The 19,999-nt window shown below is 38.1% G+C and overlaps 1 protein-coding gene across 2 annotated transcripts in view; it reads left to right on the plus strand.

Moving 5' to 3' along the window:
* Nucleotides 1-19,999, plus strand: part of bmpr1b (bone morphogenetic protein receptor type 1B) — a 239,177-nt gene that overhangs the window by 150,509 nt on the left and 68,669 nt on the right. For both annotated transcript variants that reach the window (XM_062982198.1, XM_008111070.3), the window contains exon 3: nucleotides 17,043-17,258. In XM_062982198.1, the coding sequence (XP_062838268.1) occupies nucleotides 17,186-17,258 (73 nt within the window). In that variant the 5' untranslated portion in view covers nucleotides 17,043-17,185. The remainder of the gene's footprint in view (nucleotides 1-17,042; nucleotides 17,259-19,999) is intronic.

Raw genomic sequence — 19,999 nt, forward strand, 5'->3', positions numbered from 1 at the left:
GAATAGTGACAGCATTGTAGGGAAAATGAGGCCATGGTGAAACAAGATGGAGACTACAGGAAGCATACTAGAAGCACAATATTTCTAAAGTTTTTAAAAAGAAAATGAAAGAAGGACAAAATAAACAAATAAATAAATAACCAGTATTTGTAGGGGAAATGTCAGAGAATTTGAAACTCAGAACAAATTCAGGCTTGCTAGAGAGGGTAGATATAGTAGAAAATAGTTCTTTGTATGGGATGCTAATAGGAAACAGAGAAGGTAGAACTGCTCAGCTCTTCTTTTACCTCAATCTTCTTGGAGAAGGAAAGCGTGATCAATTTGGTACACATGAAACATTTGAGGAATCGCAACGCAGAATAGTTACAAAAGTAATATAGGAAGATATAGATACACTAAATGTATTCAGATTTCCATAAACAGATGAACTACATCCAAGAATGCCAAAGGAGCTTGAAGATGTTGTCTCAGAGCATATGTTGATAATCTTTTAGAAGTGCTAGAGACTTCAACAGATTTGAGAAAGAAAGGGAAATAAGACTTGAGCAACCAGCAAGCAGTCAGCTTAATGTCAATACCAGGAAAGGTTCTAAAGCAGATAATTAAACAATCTGTGAGCACTTAGAAAAGAATGCTGTGGTAGTATCACTAGAGAAGGAACCAGGATGTCTTTCTTAAAAACAAGTACAGGCACTCCCTGAGTTGCAAACATCCTACTTACAAATGACTCATAGTTAAGAACGAGGGTAAGACAACAGGAAGTGAGGGAAATCTACCTCCTAGAAGAGAAATTCACTCCTGAAAGAGTTCATGAGGAAAAGGTGTCTCCACTGAAGCTTTCTCGCCAATCCTTGTTTCTACAACAAGCCACATTGTTCAAAATCCAGTTATCACAGGGACAGAAAGTGAAGTAAAATCTTCTGAACAGGGGCACAGACAGCAAAACAAACACCACAGGGGAGTTAACCCTTCTTTATGTGAATCAAGGCATACACATATGCATGGAGTTACACTTTAAAATGTACCTGTTCTGACTTACACACAAATTCAACTTAAGAACAAATGTACAGAACCTATCTTGTTCGTTACTCGAGGATTGTCTGTAATCCCAAACTAATCATAGTTACCAAGCCTGGCAGATCAAGGGGATAATGTGGATGTGGTATATCTTGATTTCAGTAAATTGTTTGACTCAGTGACATTTAATTAAGAGGAGGAGTTAATATCCCAGAGAAGGATTCAGTCACCTTATCAGAGTGGAGAGCAGAGCCAAAACTAACAAAATGAATTTCAACAGGAATAAATGTAAGGTACTGATACTTGGCTTGATGACTGTATATGGGAGAAGTATCTAGGGAGTCTTAGTAGACCATCATCTAAACATGAGTCAGTAGTGTGATGCAGCAGTCAAAAAGCAGTTCTGAGCATCAGTAGAAATACAGGTACTCCTTGAGTTACAAACATTCGACTTACATATGACTCATAGTTACAAACAGGAGTGGAAAACAGGAAGTTAGAGGAAATCTATCCCTAGAAAGGAAAATTCACTGCTGTAAGAGTTATCATGTGGAAAAGGCGTGCCCACTGAAGCTTTATCACTAATCCTTGTTTCCATGACAACCCAAAATTTTCAAAATCCAATTGTCACAGGGACAGAAAGTGAGGTGAAATATCCTGAACAGGGGCACAGACTGCAAAGCAAACATTACAGTGTTGTTAATCTTTCCCTATGCTATCTTGGCTTGAGCTAACACTTAGAAAGGTACTTGTTCTGATTTACATACATTCAACTTAAGAACAAGCCTACAGAAGCTATCTTGTTTGTAACTTAGGGACTGCCTGTATAATATCTACATTAAGGATAATAGAGTACCATTTTGGGAAACCTTGGTGGTGCAGCGGATTAAACCGCTGAGCTGCTGAACTTGCTGATCAAAAGGTCGGTGGTTCCCACTATTAGACCGAGCTTCTACCAACTTAACAGTCCAAAAACATGCAAATGTGAGTAGATCAATAGGTACCACTCAAGCAGGAAGGTAATGGTGCTCCATGCAGTCATGCCAGCCTTGGAGGCATCTACGGACAATATCAGCTCTTCGGCTTAGAAATGGAGATGAGCATTAACCCCAAGAGTCAGACACGACTAGACTTAATGTCAAGGGGAAACCTTTACCTTTTAGCACCATTTTGTTTTGTTTGGTTAGATCCCATTTCTTCCTATTTACAATGTTTCCTCGAATACTTCTGTACGTTTTAAACTAAATACAACAGGTAACTTACAATTACAGTAGAGACTCACTTATCCAAGCTAAACGGGCCGGCAGAAGCTTGGATAAGCGAATATGTTGGATAATAAGGAGGGATTAAGGAAAAGCCTATTAAACATCAAATTAGGTTATGATTTTACAAATTAAACACCAAAACTTCATGTTATACAACAAATTTGACAGAAAAAGTAGTTCAGTACGCAGTAATGTTATGTTGTAATTACTGTATTTACGAATTTAGCACCAAAATATCACGATATATTGAAAACATTGACGACAAAAATGGCTTGGATTATCCAGAGGCTTGGATAAGTGAGGCTTGGATAAGTGAGACTCTACTGTAGGTATTTTCTATTTAGCATCAGAATTTGAATGGCTGTAAATATTTTTCTTCTATATGCCTTACCAGTTACTGTTTCAATGTTAGCATGCAGAGAGTTTGTATTTCAACAACTCTAGTGAGCTTTCCTTGGGCTTTCTACCGCCCTGAGACTGCTTTTTGATCTTTGTTCATGCTAACATTATTTAGATTTTACAGGAAGTAAAGCTCATCATCCAGGGTGAAATGCAGCTGCTTATGTCAGTAGGTTTCAGATTTTGGTGAAGCGAAGGTTTCTTTAACAAAACTTTGATTTTTCTTTCCTCCTGTGCTTGCAGCTATTGAGTAAGGCTTTGCCTCAAGTTATTTTCCTCCTTTCTGCTGGCCAACCATATAGATGTGAGAAGCCTAATGCAATAATAAGAGCATGCATTCATTTGCCTTCTCTGTTGTTGATTTACATCCCTATACTATAGAAACTTTCAAAGAGTAGTTTTAATCTGAAACAGTATCATTTAGGACCAAGTTTGAATGTCAAATCATATCCAGTCAGAGAACCTGAAGTGATATTGTGGTAGACCAGACCTTGCCAAACTATGGACACTTCAGGTATTTTGGTCTTCAACTCACAGAAATCTCCACCAGCTAACTGGCTGTTAGGAATTATGGGGGTTGAAGTCCAAAACACCTGGAGGGCCAAAGTTTGCCCAGGCTTGTGTTAGACCAATATATTTGGAAAGCTTCCTTTAGTGACAGTATAAGAGTACAATCAGACTCTGGAGTACATCCATCACAACATTTGCAGCTACCTTAAAAAATATAAACAAAGAAAAAGCTGGAGACTAAAAACAGGAACAGAGCTAAGAACAATGATTGTTTTCTTCTATAAATTGAGTAAACCTAGCTCAGATGAAAATATAACTTTATGTGTTTTGTTCCCCATTTTATTGAAAATCTCCAATGCAAGAATAGTCTATAGATTTTATCTTGTTTTGTTTGGGGGAAAAGGAACAGCTATTTTTCTTCTACAGCTCTCAGAATCTCCCAGACATCATGGGCACTGGCCATGTGGATTGGGTGATTAAGGCTTCTGTAATCCAGAAAAAAAAAAAAAACAGTTTTCTGAGTTGCTATAGAATTTGATAGGACATCAGGAATAACTGTGTTTGCAGTATACAGCAGGCTCTCAGGATTCAACTATCTTCAAAAAATATTCAATTTAAAAAATCTGAACAGCAGATCTTGATTTTGCCATTTATATAAGAGACACCATTTTTCTGTGCCATTCTATATAATGGGACTTTATATACAAAGGGTTCTTAGAATCAGACTCCAGGGGATACCAGGGAATCATTGTACACGGCTGTGAGATTTAACTTAGTTTCTTATGATTTCAGGTTTTATGCCACAAACATACCTGATCAGCCATACATTTGTTTCTTCATGACCCCACATTAACCTGTAGTTTAAAGTAAACATGAAAAATCACATTTACACCCTTTAAAATATATTTTCTCTCAAAATATATGTTCAGAGGTGTAGCTATATATCATTTCTAAATGTATTTGCTTTCAAAATGCTCAGCTTTAAACAGATTTTAGATGATTTGAGCCAAGAACTGCATGGGATAGTGGGGTGGGGGACTGGACCAGGAAGAACAAAAACTGATAGATAACTGGATTCTAATCTGCACATTATTTTGAGAAGGACAGATCAAGCCAATTCATATTGGAACTGGCAAAGACTGAAGTCTTCAAACATTCATCCATCTGCATTCCTCCAGAGTGCATACTTTATGTTCAGAAAAAATGTCTTGACTTCCCACATTCCCACAAAATTAGCAAGGATGTGTAAATAATCTATATTCAAAAGGAATACTTGAGGCTGTTATTTCAGTATGCTAGTCCTGGCCTAATGTGTGAGTTACTGTGGTTTGGCTACTTTCCTTGCCAGTCTGGTAAAGTTTGGAGAGAAGTGGATCATCTTTGAATGAAAAATGTGGGGTCCCCCCCCCCCCCCGTGCCAGAGTTTTTCTTCTCTAGTGATGCTACCATAGCAAATAACTACACCAGGCAGAAGAGCCATATAGGTGGGATGAAATGACATAATTTACTCTAAAGGGAATCATAATAATTTTCATATTTGTTGGACTCAATGTCATCACTCTGTAAGCCCAGGTTCTTAATTCTAAGAGTAAGGAAAGGCATTCTGCATATGCAGTAACTTCTTTGGAAGACAGTGATAAGACATTCTGACAATATGGTTAGTCCAGCAAAGTTGATGGCGGATAATAATTGCTGTTGGTCTTTGCTTCCTCCAGAATGCTTGTCTTCCAAAGGCACTTGCTGCAACACTGATGGAAGCTTTCCAGAAGTTGAGAGTGACTTCTAGATGTTTTGCAGGTGTACAATAGAGTTAGAAGAATAATCGCTTTATAAACAAGTATCTTGCAGGATATACTCGAGGCCAGATTCAGATCTCAGCATTAGCCATAAGGTTTTTTTTTTGGATGACGTATCAGTTGCTATAGTAAAGTATTGGAAAGGATGTGATGAAAAATGTACACGTACTTGGTGTTGTATTTTGTAATGTGGAATACAAATGCAACAAATAGATAAAGCTTGCTGTTCCAGCACTTAGAGGATTTGACAAAGACAATGACCAAACACATTTTTTCTGTGTTTCTCTTATATGTAACCAACACAGCAATTACAGTTTGAAGTGATTTACTCCAATAACATTGGAAAATCATTTAACTCCTGTACCTGCAGGAGATATGTCCCTGAATTTATCATAGCAACAGGAAACCATGAATATACTGATGGGAATACTGTATGGCCCCTGTACCTGCAGGAGATATGTCCCTGATTTATCATAGAAGCAGGAAACCATGGGTAATACTGATGGGAATACCGTATGATCCCTGTAGAAGATATGTCCCTGAATTTATCATAGAAGCAGGAAACCATTGGTAATACTGAACCCTATTGAAATGAATGACATCCGCTAGATGCTATCATACTCACCCTGGACAGCTTAGAAACTCATCTAGGGTGACTTTGTACTGACTTCTGACAGAAGCATACCATGGAATCGCTTGGGGGATCTAAAATTCCTAAAGAGGTTATGTTTTTTTTTTAAATTCAGGTAGGTAAAACTACATGTACCAATCCCACAGTTACGGGGTTTGTATTGTAATTGTTTTTTTGTTTTTTTTTTGTTTTTTTAGCACAGAGGGATTTAATACTTATTAAATATATGAAGTATGACACTGTAAGTACTCCAAAACAATTGCCAGTATGGAGTTTTCTCTTCCGAATCACTAACAGATTTATTGGTTTGATCTGAAAAATGTGGCCAGAATAAAGAAAAGAAAATTCTCCATATTTATTTGATATGTTTGCTATATAATGTTTGTTTTAACACAAAATATCATGGAGTATGCCTTTATTGTTTTGTTAGGGTTAATGGAGATTGCATTTGCATCAAAGTTTGTTTTAATTTTATGCTTTTTACAAAGTTCTATTTTCTTTGCGCTGATTCAGGCAAGGCATTTTTTAAAAAAGAGTCTTTCCTAGAGGATTTAAACACACCATATAGGCTGTACTCACCCAGGTTGAGAAAAATCCTGTATGAACTGGAAAGTGTTAGAAAGGATTTAATGAGATTATCACAGACTGTTGGTTCACAAAAAACATCACTTTCTTTTTTTAAAAAAAATCCCATAAATGAAGCAGCTGCACTGTTTGACTGAGGACAGAAGAGAAGGGAATGCAAACATTCCGTAACTGTTAAAAAGCAGTGTTGAAATAAAATCAGAAAATAAGAGATGTGGTTTTTTTTTTCCAAGTGGTAGAAATACATTTCTAATCCAACAGAACTCTATTGGATGTTGTTATGTTTTGAATTGTAAACTGCACAATAATAGGTGAAAACAGTGTTTGTATATTGATATAGTTTGGGTTTATATGTCTACAGTTATTTAATAAACTTGTTTTAACCAAAAACTCTCCTGGAAAACTTTGCTCCATTAAACTGGGGATAAAAATTGTTGTAATACTTGTGGTTGGTTCACAGTTTGGTTTTGGTTGTGGGCCACATGTTTGCCAATACTTCATTCATTGGACTGTTTTGGCCCTAGTTTTTGCTATTCAAAGCTACAAAGTGTATTAACCACTGTAGTTCTGTACAGTGTTGAAAGGTAGTTGAAGCACTTGTATACACTATACTCATAGTCATGGGACATGTCTCATTATAACCTTTGAATGAAGCCATGTTTTCTACAAATGCAGTCTCCATTTGTGATCAAGGACCTCCTAGCACAGGATTTTTGGCTGCTTTTTCTACTTTTGGATGGGGCCTGCCAAGCACCATCAGACAATGCTGGCTTGGCCCTGCCTACATTCCTCCAATAGTGGAGGACATTTCCTTTACCACGACAGAGAGGAAAGTGGTTCTTTTTTTTTGGTAGCTTCAATGGAGCTACCGACATTTTCCTCTCCTTTTCTCCACAAGATGGGGAAAAGGGCAACGAGGTAATACGCATTGTCACCCTTTTGCCCAGCTGATGGGGACAGGGTGTCTTGTCCATCCCCACCATATGATGTGGGAAGGAGGGATGGTGCGCAGGGTACCACAAGGCACCCTGCGTGTCTGCCGTTTTGCCGGTAGTTTCAGGTGAAATGGAATGATATGTGAAGAGGTTCCAGTAGCACTTGCCGTGGTGTATTTGATGGTCATTTCTCATATTGTGTTTCTAAAATGTTGTATGCTGCTTTAGACCCTGTTTTGAAAGGATACATTTGGGATATAAATAAAATAAATAAAGTATGTGCCACATACTTTGGAAAAAAGTTGGCCTTTTGTCCTTAACAAGCTGTTTGCATTTTAAAATTGTACAGGACAGATTATTATCCCTAGAACAGAATTTCAGAATTATATTACTATTAAAATAGAAGGATCCTGGTGTAGATCTGATTATGATTCATCTTCTTGCATCCTCAACTAACATGTTTAAGTGATCATTGGAGATTTTATCTGGAAACATATTTATTTTTAAACATTAACTATCACAACAACAGTAAAGTCCTATCCACAATTTAGCTTTTTGAAGCCTTAATCAGTCAGTCACGATTTTGCTGAGCTCATGATCTGTCCTTCTAGCAGTTCTTTTCTTTGTTACACAATGTGATTTAAGATGGACTTACAAGTTAGCTCATAAATGATAAGTTCCTAATGGTTCACCAAGAGAATCCAAAAGATGAGGCATCTATAAGGATTTGGCAGCAACCTCAATCTTCCCACACCTACCAGTCCTCCCATATCAATTTTCTTTCTAGCTAATTCTCGGAATTGTTTACATTGATTGTTGACACTGATTCACCGATACTCTGAGGATCCAAAGACTCATTCTTCTATATATGTTACCTTGGAAAAATATAATGGGCCCCTTATGTGCATTGGTGTTTGGTTCCAGAACTCGAGATGGATACCAAATTCTGTTAATGCTCAAGTCCTATTATATACAGTGGTGTAGTAAAATGGCATGACTTATATAAAATGGAAAAATCAAGGTTTGCTTTTTAGAATTCTTTTGAATATTTTCATGCTGCAGATGCTTGAATCCATGGATATGGAGAGTCAGCTGTAAGTCGCACTGTATTGAATTATATTTATTGTCCTGCCAGGTTTTTAGATTCACTTGTATATTTAACATTCTAGTGGTGATACACTTGGTGATCATTGTTTTCCTTCTCTTTCAAATTCATACCAATTACTTAGTAAAAAGTAGCATTTGAAAGAAATAAGTATGGGGTGGGTTTTTTGTTTGCTTTTATGGGAAATTGGCTGATATTTATTTGAGAAAACTGTTAGAAGAATGGAGGCGAAAAGTACCTTTCTGCCAAATTGTTCATCACTTTTCCCCATCTAAATTTCTTAAAGACATAGTTGCCATTAGCAACTGCAGAGAATTTGTTGGAAAACACACTGGGAGGGGGGCACGACAATGGGCCCAAGTCTCCTCTGACACAGCTTTAAAGTTTATTAAGTCTGCCTTGGACTCTCCTTCCCTTCCTCGGTTAAATGGAAGAAAAGTTTGGCAGCCTCCCTGCTGTGGGCTTGATTGATGCACAGAACATCTGAGGAACGTTTGTTTCCCTCCTTGCTTTCCCTGGGTGTATAATGTGTGAATACTCAAATAAGGTTGGTCCTTATCACATGTGATCGAGGCCCAAACACAGATCAGAACTGACAGTCCTAGCCCATGAGTGAGAACACAAATCATCACATGCAGTGCTTTGGAAAATATATGGGATTTTTCCTCCTCGTCTTGGCTGGAAAAGTGGGTGAGGGGAGGGAGTGAGAGAAAGAGAGGATGGCCAAGCTCATTTCTGAAAAGAAAGGGTATACGTGCTTTGAATGTAACTTCGCTCATTGAAAGGGGTGCTCAGGGTGTGTGTGCAGTGTTAGAAAACAATTTATTTGTAACCAAAGTGTTCATATTTACATTGAGAGTTGCACGGGAATACCCTCCTATGGGATGTCCCTAGCCAGTGAAATAGGATATTGTTGCAAGCTGGGAAGAAGCTTGGAAGAAAGGCAGAAAAAGAGAGAAAGGAGAAATGAGAAACCCTGAGGCTGCTTTGATGATTACTGGGGAACTGCTGAATACTGAATCACTAAGGCATAAGGCCAGGGGTGCTTACATTAAATTGATATAGGCTGTGACCTTAAGCTCAGTTTTTTAAAGGAAGTTCCATTGTTGAATTAGTGGGATTTAGGCCTGAGTTAAACCCACACCTGGCATCCTTCCTCCTTCTCCAAAGTTATTTTATTGGCTTATCACACGTCCAACTTCACAAATGAAATGGACCATTAGCCACCAACTTACAACATTAGATGTGTGCTTAGTTCAGATTCCCATTGTGTTAGTGCCGTATGTTTAGACAAGACAAGCTGTGTTTCAAAGCAAGATGTGAAGCACACAGAATTTCACATGGGTAATTTGCCCCCTTTTGTCACACATGTCCACCCCATTTAGTTTGGCCTTCTTTTCCGAGAACGTGTGTGCAAGATCGGAAAATGGAACAGAGGCAGTCCAATTGGCTGGTCAGCAAAATAAAATATATACATCCGAAGAAAGTATCCATCTATGTGTTGTGATATCATCAACACATCATAATTACCCATCTGGGGACAGGGCAACTATGAATATATAGGGAGTGAACTCTGTATTTTCAAATATGTTCAGAGATATTTCTTGTGTGCTGTATTTTCACAGCAGCTCATTTCCCAACAATTTAATTTCTCTTTGAAATGAATAAAACTAATTTAGTCATCTCTCTCTCTGTCTCCTGCCCTCATTCTCTCTCTTTACAAACATCTTCTAAAAGGAACTTTTGTTTGGTTTTCTTTAAATGAGAATTATGTCTGTCACTGTAGCCAAAATTTATTGCCATGTAGTTGCTTTTAACTTAAAAAGAAAATCAAGGTTGTCGTTCCTTTATTTTTTTCTCTGCGGCTGTTGCTTTTTGACTTTACCTAATGGGTTTAGTGGCTTTCTGATATAAGTAAGTGCATCATACAATGACTAGCATATTATCTGAAAACCAAAACAAAAGCTAGAGTTACAATGCTGATAAGATTAACAAGGATGGAAGAAATGATGTCATTTTCCAAACTGTGAAAATAAGTGAGATTCTTCCTCTTTGGTATTTGTATTAACTTGAAGGTTTTTATTGAAATGCCCTACTTTTATTTTCAGGATTTAATACTATTTATGTTAGCCTTATGCGGTGAGACAACATAAGACAGGCTAAATTGCTTATCAAATGGAAAACTCTGAATGCCTAGAGATTTACTTACAAATCTAGCATAATCGTAGTAGATTATTGCTTTATTTTATTTTTTAATACACTGTTGTTTCCACATATAGGATTCCTGATAATATTTAATTGGATACAGTAGCAGCTTCACTGCACTGTTATGAACAGAGATCATAAAATCGAGCAATCCAGTAGAATTCTCTGGATTATACCTCAAGATAATAGCTTGTGTGTGTGCTTTTCCTGGTGTCAGAATTTTCTGCTGGTATTCCTTTTATTTTAGGTAAATAGTAGATTTCAGTTAGTTTCACCCTTGTTTTCCCATTCCATGGCATCATACCTTTTCCATGTTACTGAAACCCCATAAGTGTGAAGCTTACAACTATAAGATGTTGTGACCAATAAAGTGGGATTTTATCATGGTTTGCATCTTTAACTAACAGGCTGAGCTTTATCAGGCTAAGATTAGATTTAGTAGGCATAAACTGCTATCATGCTCATATCCCTTTCATCCCCTTCCCAAGATGATGTTTAGTAACTGATAAGAGCCACCTTTTTTGAAAGTTCTGCTTAGGAGGACAAGCTAGATCTGTTGAAAAACATGCAGTGGCTTTGAAACAAAGCAGACATGGTTAGGTTACATTAAGAATTGTAATAGAATCAGTTTCATGACATGAAAAATGTTGTAAGATGGGCTTCATATTTGTTGAAAATTCACAGAGCAAATAGAATTCTGCTATGAACATACCATATTACACCTGTTCAGAAAGCGAGAACAAACTTGGTAGCATATAAATATACATGTATGGATTTTAATAATGTGTGACTTGTTTATGACCTATTTTCTTTCTAATATTCAACATTATATTGTTTGAACCAACTTTATTGCACCAGTCAATACACTGTTAAAATTCCCCTATATTGTGTTTAGGTAAATATAATTTGGCGAGGAAGGGGGTAATGTGGATAGGTTTTCACCATGTGGTTTTCATGGTTGCATCTCTCACTAGGGACATATCCCTAGCATCTGATGTGTGGGAAGGTTCAGGATTGAATCAGGGGCCATGGAAAGCAAAGTAATCTCTCTTTTGGGGAGGGGGTTAGATTCATTATCCTTTTTATGACTAAAAGGCGATAATGGGGTTGGCAATATGGTGTAGTAGTGGTTTGATTGTTAGACTAGGACATTGAATCTCCACTTGTCTGTGGAAAGCCACTAGATGATTTTGGGCACACTTTCTCAGCCTTAGGAAAGGCAAAGGCAAACCCCCTCTGAACAAATTGTCAGGAAAACCACCATGATAGGATCACCTTAGGTCTGCCTTAATTTAGAAATGTTTTGAAGCCAGAGAAAGCAAAGTGCAAAGTTTCAAATGGAGATTAAATCACAATTGAGCATAATGGAACTTACCTTGTAATTAATGTTCATAGGTTCTTCTTGTGTGGCTTTCAGTCGTTTTGATTTATGGCAACCCTAAGCTAGGCTCTGGCAGGCGAGGCTGTTTGCTGCCACCAATTATATTGTATGTACCATTGCTGCCACCAGTTATATGTGGCACAGCTCCTCGGAGCCAACACACAGAGCCACCCAAAAATGGCGGGAAACTCTGACTTATAGAGCGATGGTTAATAAGCAGACAGGCCACCTCCTTATACTGATAAACAGAAAATCACACAGAAGACTTGAGGTGAAGTAAAAACAAAATTATGTAATTTATTTAGAAATATATCATAAAGGTGGTGTATTGGTTACAGTAAAATAACAGGCTGGCTACTTAAAATAAAATGGCTCTTTAACTTGACTTCTTCAGAAACTATGTTTCCTCACAAATGAAACAGGCTTTTTAAAATCATCTCAGTCCTCCCTTCCAGAGGCAGTGAACATAAACACTCTAACCCTTAGAGGCGCTCTACAATATCTAGCACTTCTCCCCGAAGACTAATTTAAACTTTGTCCCTCAAAGAGGTTGTTTACTAACAGCTCCCAAAGTTCCTTCCTTTCTCTTCAAAGTCCACTCCCTGACCTACCTAACTCTCTGACTGAATATCACTTTCTGCTGCTCTGGTGCCACCTACCTCCTCTTTCTAGGCAACCCCCTCCAACTCCATCAACCAATCAGTGTCCAAACTGCTGTGGATGTCCATTACTAATGAAATAATTTAGATATTAAAGAAGTTTGAAATGTTATAGAGACAATCTAATACATTTTCTTCACCTATTTAACCAGTTAAGAATGTATTTACTTCTTGGTGATCTTTTTGTCTCTAAGAAGATGGCTGCTGAATCTGACCGAAGCCCCTTCTACTCACACATCTTTTTCCCAGTTAAGGGATACCTCAGAGGAGATCCTATGCAATACTTTACAATCACTTACTATTGTTCTCCAGCAGGCAATATCCACAGATACGCTGGCTTTGATAGAAGAGATAAGATACAGTTATAATGACTAGTCACTGATAACCTTGGTCTCTCTGAATTGTTGTAATCTCTCTGTTAAGTCTATTTAAATAAGTGACATCATAACATTTTGTGGTAGTAAATTCTGTCATTTATCTATGTGCTGTAGAAGGAAGAATGTTCTTTGTTCCTTTTCTGTTCTGAAAAACTCACCAGTTGGTATCATTGAATGACTCTGGGTTTCAGTATTATCTGCGAGAGAAGAAAACTCCTGTGGAAGCCCTCCAACACAACTCTACGGTCCACTTATGGTGAAAGTTGGCCATGGAGTCATGCTGGGAGACTTAGAGAGAACATATTAATCAAGCACAGGAATAATCAAATCTGTAAAAGTTAAACTTGCAAATGTACAATTATAGTTCTGTGATTCCACTTTAAGTTCCTTGGAAACATCCTATAAAATCTTATGGTTTGATGAGGCACTAGAGCTCTCTGGCTGAGAATTCTAAGCACTTCTCCCTAAAATTTGGCTTTTGGGATAATAATAATAATAATAATAATCATCATCATCATCATCATCATCATCATCTTTATATACTGTCCTATCTCCACAAGGGACTCGGGGCGTTTCCAATACAACAGAGAGCATACAACAAGTTAAGACCTTACAGCAATTAGGACATAATACCACATGAATAGACATATATGACATATAATCAGTCAACAAAGAATTAATACTTAATAACAAAAACTTCATCAGTAAACCCAGATACAGTGTCCAGGATTCAGTGTTGGATTGGCCAACTATAAGGTGCTAGTTGTGTTGTGTACTACAGTACAGTGTGGGCAAGGAAGTGGGTAAAGTGCTAATCGAGAGCATAGCGGGGAGGGTTAAGGGAGTTCTACTCAAAGATCTGCTGAAACCATGAGGTTTTCAGATCCTTACGGAATGAGGATAGAGTAGGGGCTGGTCGGATCTCTCTGGAAAGGGCATTCCAGAGCCAGGGAGCCACCACTGATAAAGCCTTCTCCTTCATCCCCACCAACCGTGCTTGGGACGGTGGCGGGAGTGAGAGGAGGGCCTCCCCGGAGGGTCTTAGAGATGCACTGGTTCATAGGGGAAGATGTGATCACGGAGGTAGGCTGGTCCCGAGCCGTATCTGATTCTATCAAATGGAGCCATGACATTTAAAGATGTAATATTAATTGCTTCTCAGTATTCCAAATAGATTTGTACCACAGATTCCTATAAAGACGTTACAATATTATATTAACAATAGGAGCCTTGCAGTACTTCAGTCCGTCTCCCAATGATTCCTTGCATTCATTTTATTTTTTTCTACACCTGCTTAAGGACACTCGTCAGACACCACATAATTTTATGGCAGCCTTGTCTGCCAGGATTCCATAAATGTTTGGACTGAATAGATAGGTTTATGACCGCTAAGGTGATCTAAACAAAATGGCAAAATTATAGTAGCAGGAGGATTATACCAGAGGACAAAATTTTTGGCATTTCATTGTGTCAGAAATTTATTCTTTTCTTGAAACTAGCTACTGTGTTTTGCTGTAGAATTTTAAACGAGTTTTGATTCCTTTGGCCGAAATCCAAGCATAGTTCCACTGGATTGCAATATTCTACAAGTAGGGTTCTCTATAGGAAAAACACATCGACTCATCCAACAAACAGAGCACTGTGCATGCTGTAGTCCTTTGGTTTTCCCTATTAGGACACTGTCTGCTAAGTGATCAATTGAAGCTAATATTGGGGGCGGGGTTGTTTTGCTTTAAACATGTTTACATGTCCTTTAATTTACTGTATATAGTTTCACAGTAGTTAAAACTATAACTTTTTCTAGAATTATTTGGTGGTTTTGAGTATTATCTCATACATTCACATTTCTTTTGAACTTGGAGTTCACTTTGCAGCAACCACAGCAAGTTGATGAGAAAAAGGAAAGTGTGAGAGAGAAACTGAGACACTTAAAAACAGCTGAAGATGAGATTACAAAGGATTAATGAGGACTGTCACTGCAAAATTTGGGACAGGTGGAGAGTATGCAACAGTATACATTTATTAGAGTTTAAGAAATTTTAATACAAACCAAGATTCACTAGAAAATACAATAGTAAGCAGTCATCAGAATCCCAGGGAAGTATAGAATCTTGGGGCTTTGACCATTTTACTAAGGATTCAGGATGGTTGGGATTCTTTAGTTGCAAGAGGATTGCCAAGTCCTTTGCAGAGTTGTGTTGGTGTAAAAAGCAAGGTATTTTGCAGGGGAGAAGAATAGGCTTTTGGGCCTTGTCCTATTACCAAGGATAGATAGAGAGTCATTCAGGTCCAGTTTCATCCCGTGATACCACCTTATGAACCCCCCAAGATGAGATTGAGCAAGTTTAAGAATGAATGCAAATGGGTAAATGCATGTTTAGGCAAGAACAATTTGAGCTGAATTTGAGGAAGTTCTTTCATCTCTATGTTAAATGTATTAAAGCATATTAGTAATTATTTACCACTTGTTGATGCATTTGATGTAGCCAATTAATTATGAAGGAAAATGCTATTCAGAGTCGACAAGTGAACAAAGATTTGCAATCAACCATATCCACAAATTCTATAATCACAAATTCACAGCTTGATTTAAAAAAAAAACCCAAAAGCAAGACTTGATTTTGCTATGTAAGGTACACTACACCATTTTACTACACCATTACAGGCAGTCCCTGAATTACAAACATCCAACTTACAAACAACTCACAGTTAAGAATGGGGGTGAGACAACAGGAAGTGAGAGAAATCTACCCCCAGGAAGAGAAATACTCCTGGAAGAATTATTACCATGGGAAAAGGTGTCTCCACTGAAATTTTATTACCAATGCTTGTTTCCACGACAAGCCCAATTTTTCAAACTCCAATTATTGCAGGGAGAAAAAGTGAGTTGAAATCTTCTAAACAGGGGCACAGACAGTGAAACAAACACCACGGGATGGTAACCCTTCCAAAGTGTATGTATATGTGTGTGTTTGTGTATACGTATGTCTATATGTGTTTTGTGTGTGTGTGTATATAGCTGTTCTGATTTACATACAAATTCAACTTAATAACAAACCTACCGAACCTAACTTGTTCCTAACTTGGGGACTGCCTGTATATATAATGAAACTTGAGCATACATGGATTTTGGACTTGAACATCCTTGGATTTTGGTATCTGGAGCCCTGGTGGCGAAGTGTGTTGAAGTGCTGAGCTGCTGATCTTGCAGACCGAAAGGTCCCAGGTTCAAATCCCAGGAGCGGAGTGAGCGCACACTGTTGCTCCAGCTTCTGACAACCTAGCAGTTCGAAAACATGCCAATGTGAGTAGATCAATAGGTACCGCTCCGGCGGGAAGGTAACGGCACTCCATGCAGTCATGCTGGCCACATGACCTTGGAGGTGTCTACGGACAATGCTGGCTCTTCGGCTTAGAAATGGAGATGAGCACCAACCCCCAGAGTCAGACATGACTGGACTTAACGTCAGGGGAAACCTTTACCTTTACCTTGTGAAGTTCTGGAACTAATTCCCAGCAGACATCAAGGATCCACTATATTTATGAGTGCTGCCTTCTGCCCTATTCTGTGACTTTCATCATTGAAATAGGCTAAAATGGAAAATAAAATAAACTTTTAAAAGAAATAAACAGCATCATAATATAATTGTATAATCTTGAAGCTGAAAAACATGAAGCAGAAAATTCATTCAAATTTAAGAAATTGCAGCTATAGAGGCAGAGTCACATTTGTGTTTATGATAATACTTGGCAGGTTTTTTATGTGTACCTAGTTAGATCTATCAGAATCTCATGGCTTTGCTTTCTGCTTGTGTGTGAAAGAGAAGAGGAAAACTAGAATATTTTGCTCTCAGTCTTTCTCTCTCTGACTGTGCGTGTTTATATGTTTTCAAATTGTCTGTTGACTTCTAGCAACCCCATGATTTTTGTTGGGTTTTCTAAGGCAGGGAGTAATCAGAGTGGGCTTGCCAGTTCCTTTTCTGGCTGTAACTTCTAAGTGTACACAAATCCCCTGTGTGGGCAGCAATCACTCCATGCTCCTCTCTCAGGAATCCAGTCCAGCTTGGGAATCTCTCGCTGCCCTTTTGTTGTCCTCCCCACGAGGGTGAGCAGTTGAAGACTCTGTGGTGACAGAACCAGTTTGTAACCGGCTTGTCTTTCACCTTCTCTTCTCCAGGCTTTGCAGGCAAGACGCATCCAGGGATCTGAGAGGCGGGAACAAATAGGCTCCAAGTGAAATAAGGAAGGGGAACGAAACAGGAGATTTTAAAGCCACAAGCAAATCAGCGAGGCGGCTGCTGCTTGCTGCTTACTGCTGCAATGAACTGGCTAGAGGAACCAAACTGGCAGCTTCAGATTTCCTTGCTCATGCTGCTTTCCGTGCACACCAAGGGTAAGAACAGAAAAATGCTATACGTTGTATGCCTGACAGGGTGCTGAGCTGAATGATTTAATCTAACATTCTATTGTTGTCATTACAAAATGTAGGGCAGAATATCAGGAGTTCGGAGTTTGCAGCCCCCCTGCTTGGGCTTTTCTGTGAAAAGTTCAGCAAGTTTCAGCATGAGCTATTGAGGCTTATGCCTGGGAATTGAAAGTTTAATTTGGAAACAGTTGTATGTAACATTTGGAAAACTCTACTTATTTAATTTTCCACACACTTTTACTCTTGAATCTGCAGTTCTTTCAACCACAGAACAAACATGACTTCAGTTGTGGTGATAATGTTATAAAGTTCATGGAAGTCAAAAATTATGTGGAAGTGCATTTACATTGTTTAGTGGCAAGTGATGTGAACTGTTACAGGGCTGACTTATTTGAAAATTCCTTTATACTGTGTTGCAATAAAGTTGTAGAAAGAAGAACAACACTATAGAAGATATTTTAAATGTTTTCATGTTTAGAACTTTTCAAAAAGTAAGATAAAAAGAAACATGAGTCAGCAGACTTTGGTATGCTGAGAGCTTAATTTTTAAAAAGGGGAATGAATGAGAAATTTAATGAATGAACTACTCAGGATACAAACATATGGAAAGTTTAGTGTGCACAAACTTATCAACAGGGCGGGGGGCAGATATTGTAATAGAAGCCAATAACCTTTATAGAACAATGTAGTTTAGATATGATTAGCTATGGTTTCAGGAACTTAGGGCCAGGATCTACCAAGAGCAAAAAGTGTGGTCTCCTTAAAGGAGTGGAAAAGCAACATTGTTAATTTATTATCATGTGTATAATATAAGGGAATGTGGAGTTAGGGTAGGTTCTGATCTACCTTGAGAAATAAAATTTGTTGTGATAGCCTTAGATCAAACCTGACATTTATTGTTGTTGCAAACAATTATTTTTTTACTACTTTCCCTCACAATCCAACATGTGACTTGATTAACTTTGTGGCTTGTTTCTTGCCATCATCACACAAGATAATAAACCTTTACCTGGATTCTGCCATTTCGCTTTGCAACTGAAATCATTCAGACATGACAGTTAATCAGAACTGGGAAACCTATTGCCCTACAGATATTTTGAACTGCAGTTGTCATCTGCTCCAACCAGCATGGCCAGCGATCAGGGGTGATGCCACTAATATCTGAATGACCTGTGGCTTCCCACCTTTTGCATGGTTTAAGTATTACAAGAAGTAGCCTAGGGATCATATTCACCTTTCTCTTTCTGCCTGGTGTTAAAACAGTGATTCAGAAAATTCAGTGCATGTTTCAATTTATTCTCCGGCCTTAGTAACCCTAACACTAGGTCATAGATGCTAAGAGCATAGAGGCTGTTGTTGGGTGGAAGAACTAACACAGAAGGCAAACACAAGAAGCACTACATAGATCTATATCCAGCATTGCCTAGGACTACCAAATGTTTTGATCTGCCTCCATTCTCTGACAACCCATATTGACATTTCCAACTCCATGTTGCTTGGTAGGCTGGTCTTAAATAAGTAACAAGCTAAAAATCTCATTGCCCCTTCCTGTTCTCCTTCCTTTCCCTAATGCACACTGACAGCAGCAGCCCTGCTGTAGATCTTTCTTCCTAGTAAAAATAGTATAGATCACATGCTGTGTAAAAATTGGAGGCAGAAGTGCAGGTGCTTTTTTTGTCTCTGAGGACCTATTTGGAAGAAAATGTTCCTATGCTGTGGAGGAAGTTTAGGAGTGGCTTTGGAAAAAATGAAAGAAGCTTGAAACAGATTTTGAAGATATAGATTGCATTCTATTACCAGATGCTAGACAGCAGTTCCCACCTTAAAATTTAGATTCTTAATGGTTTGGCTGACCCTCAAGGGAAACAGATCTGTTCAAAGATATGAACATCTGTAAGGGTGTGGAGAGATTTATGCAGGAAACCTGCAGTGGACTGCTGGAAGACAAACACTGTCAATTTTTCTACCCAAAGGAATGGAATTTTGTTGTCTTATTAGAATATTCCAAGTGGGAAATATGAATAAAAATAATGACAATATGAAATATATTAGAGTCTTAATGCTTTGAGGTTTAACACAGATATACCTCTGTTCTTTTCTAAATCTCTTTTTTCTCCACTGCTGGGATATCAAACATAGTAGAGTATTTCATGGTTATATAGAATCTTGAAATTGAGTTCATGTGGCATCTAAAATATGCAGAATACTAGCAAAACATTGTATCTTACTCCACTGAAAGAAAGGGAAGAATAGATCCATGCAGGCCATATCTTAAGGTATTTCCAGGTCAAAATCTAAGGTGGGGAGGGGGGAAGTCCTCCCTGCAGCATCACATAAAACTGAGGGGGAGGGATGTTCTAACTATAGATATTTTCCAAATAAAACAGGGCAGGAGCCGAAATGTGGAACAGATATAATTCAGGTCACTCTGATGTTAAGATATCTGCTTTCAAAGACTTACTGATATATCTCTCCCTAAAACTAAAGACTCATTTTGGGTGGTTTAGGTAACTTTGATTAGTTAAGCTGCAGAAGATATAAAGTACTATTTGGTGTTTCCCTATTCAAAGGGCCAAATTAATTGAAGAGCTACAAGTCTATAACTAGTTTCTCTCTTGTTTCTCTTATTTTCTATTGAAACCATGAGATGAAAACAGTGGAGCTATATACGGCCTATGTTGCTGGAGAACATAAGGTTAAACTTTTCC

Source organism: Anolis carolinensis, chromosome 5 (assembly GCF_035594765.1).
Source record: "Anolis carolinensis isolate JA03-04 chromosome 5, rAnoCar3.1.pri, whole genome shotgun sequence".
Classification (NCBI taxonomy): domain Eukaryota; kingdom Metazoa; phylum Chordata; class Lepidosauria; order Squamata; family Dactyloidae; genus Anolis; species Anolis carolinensis.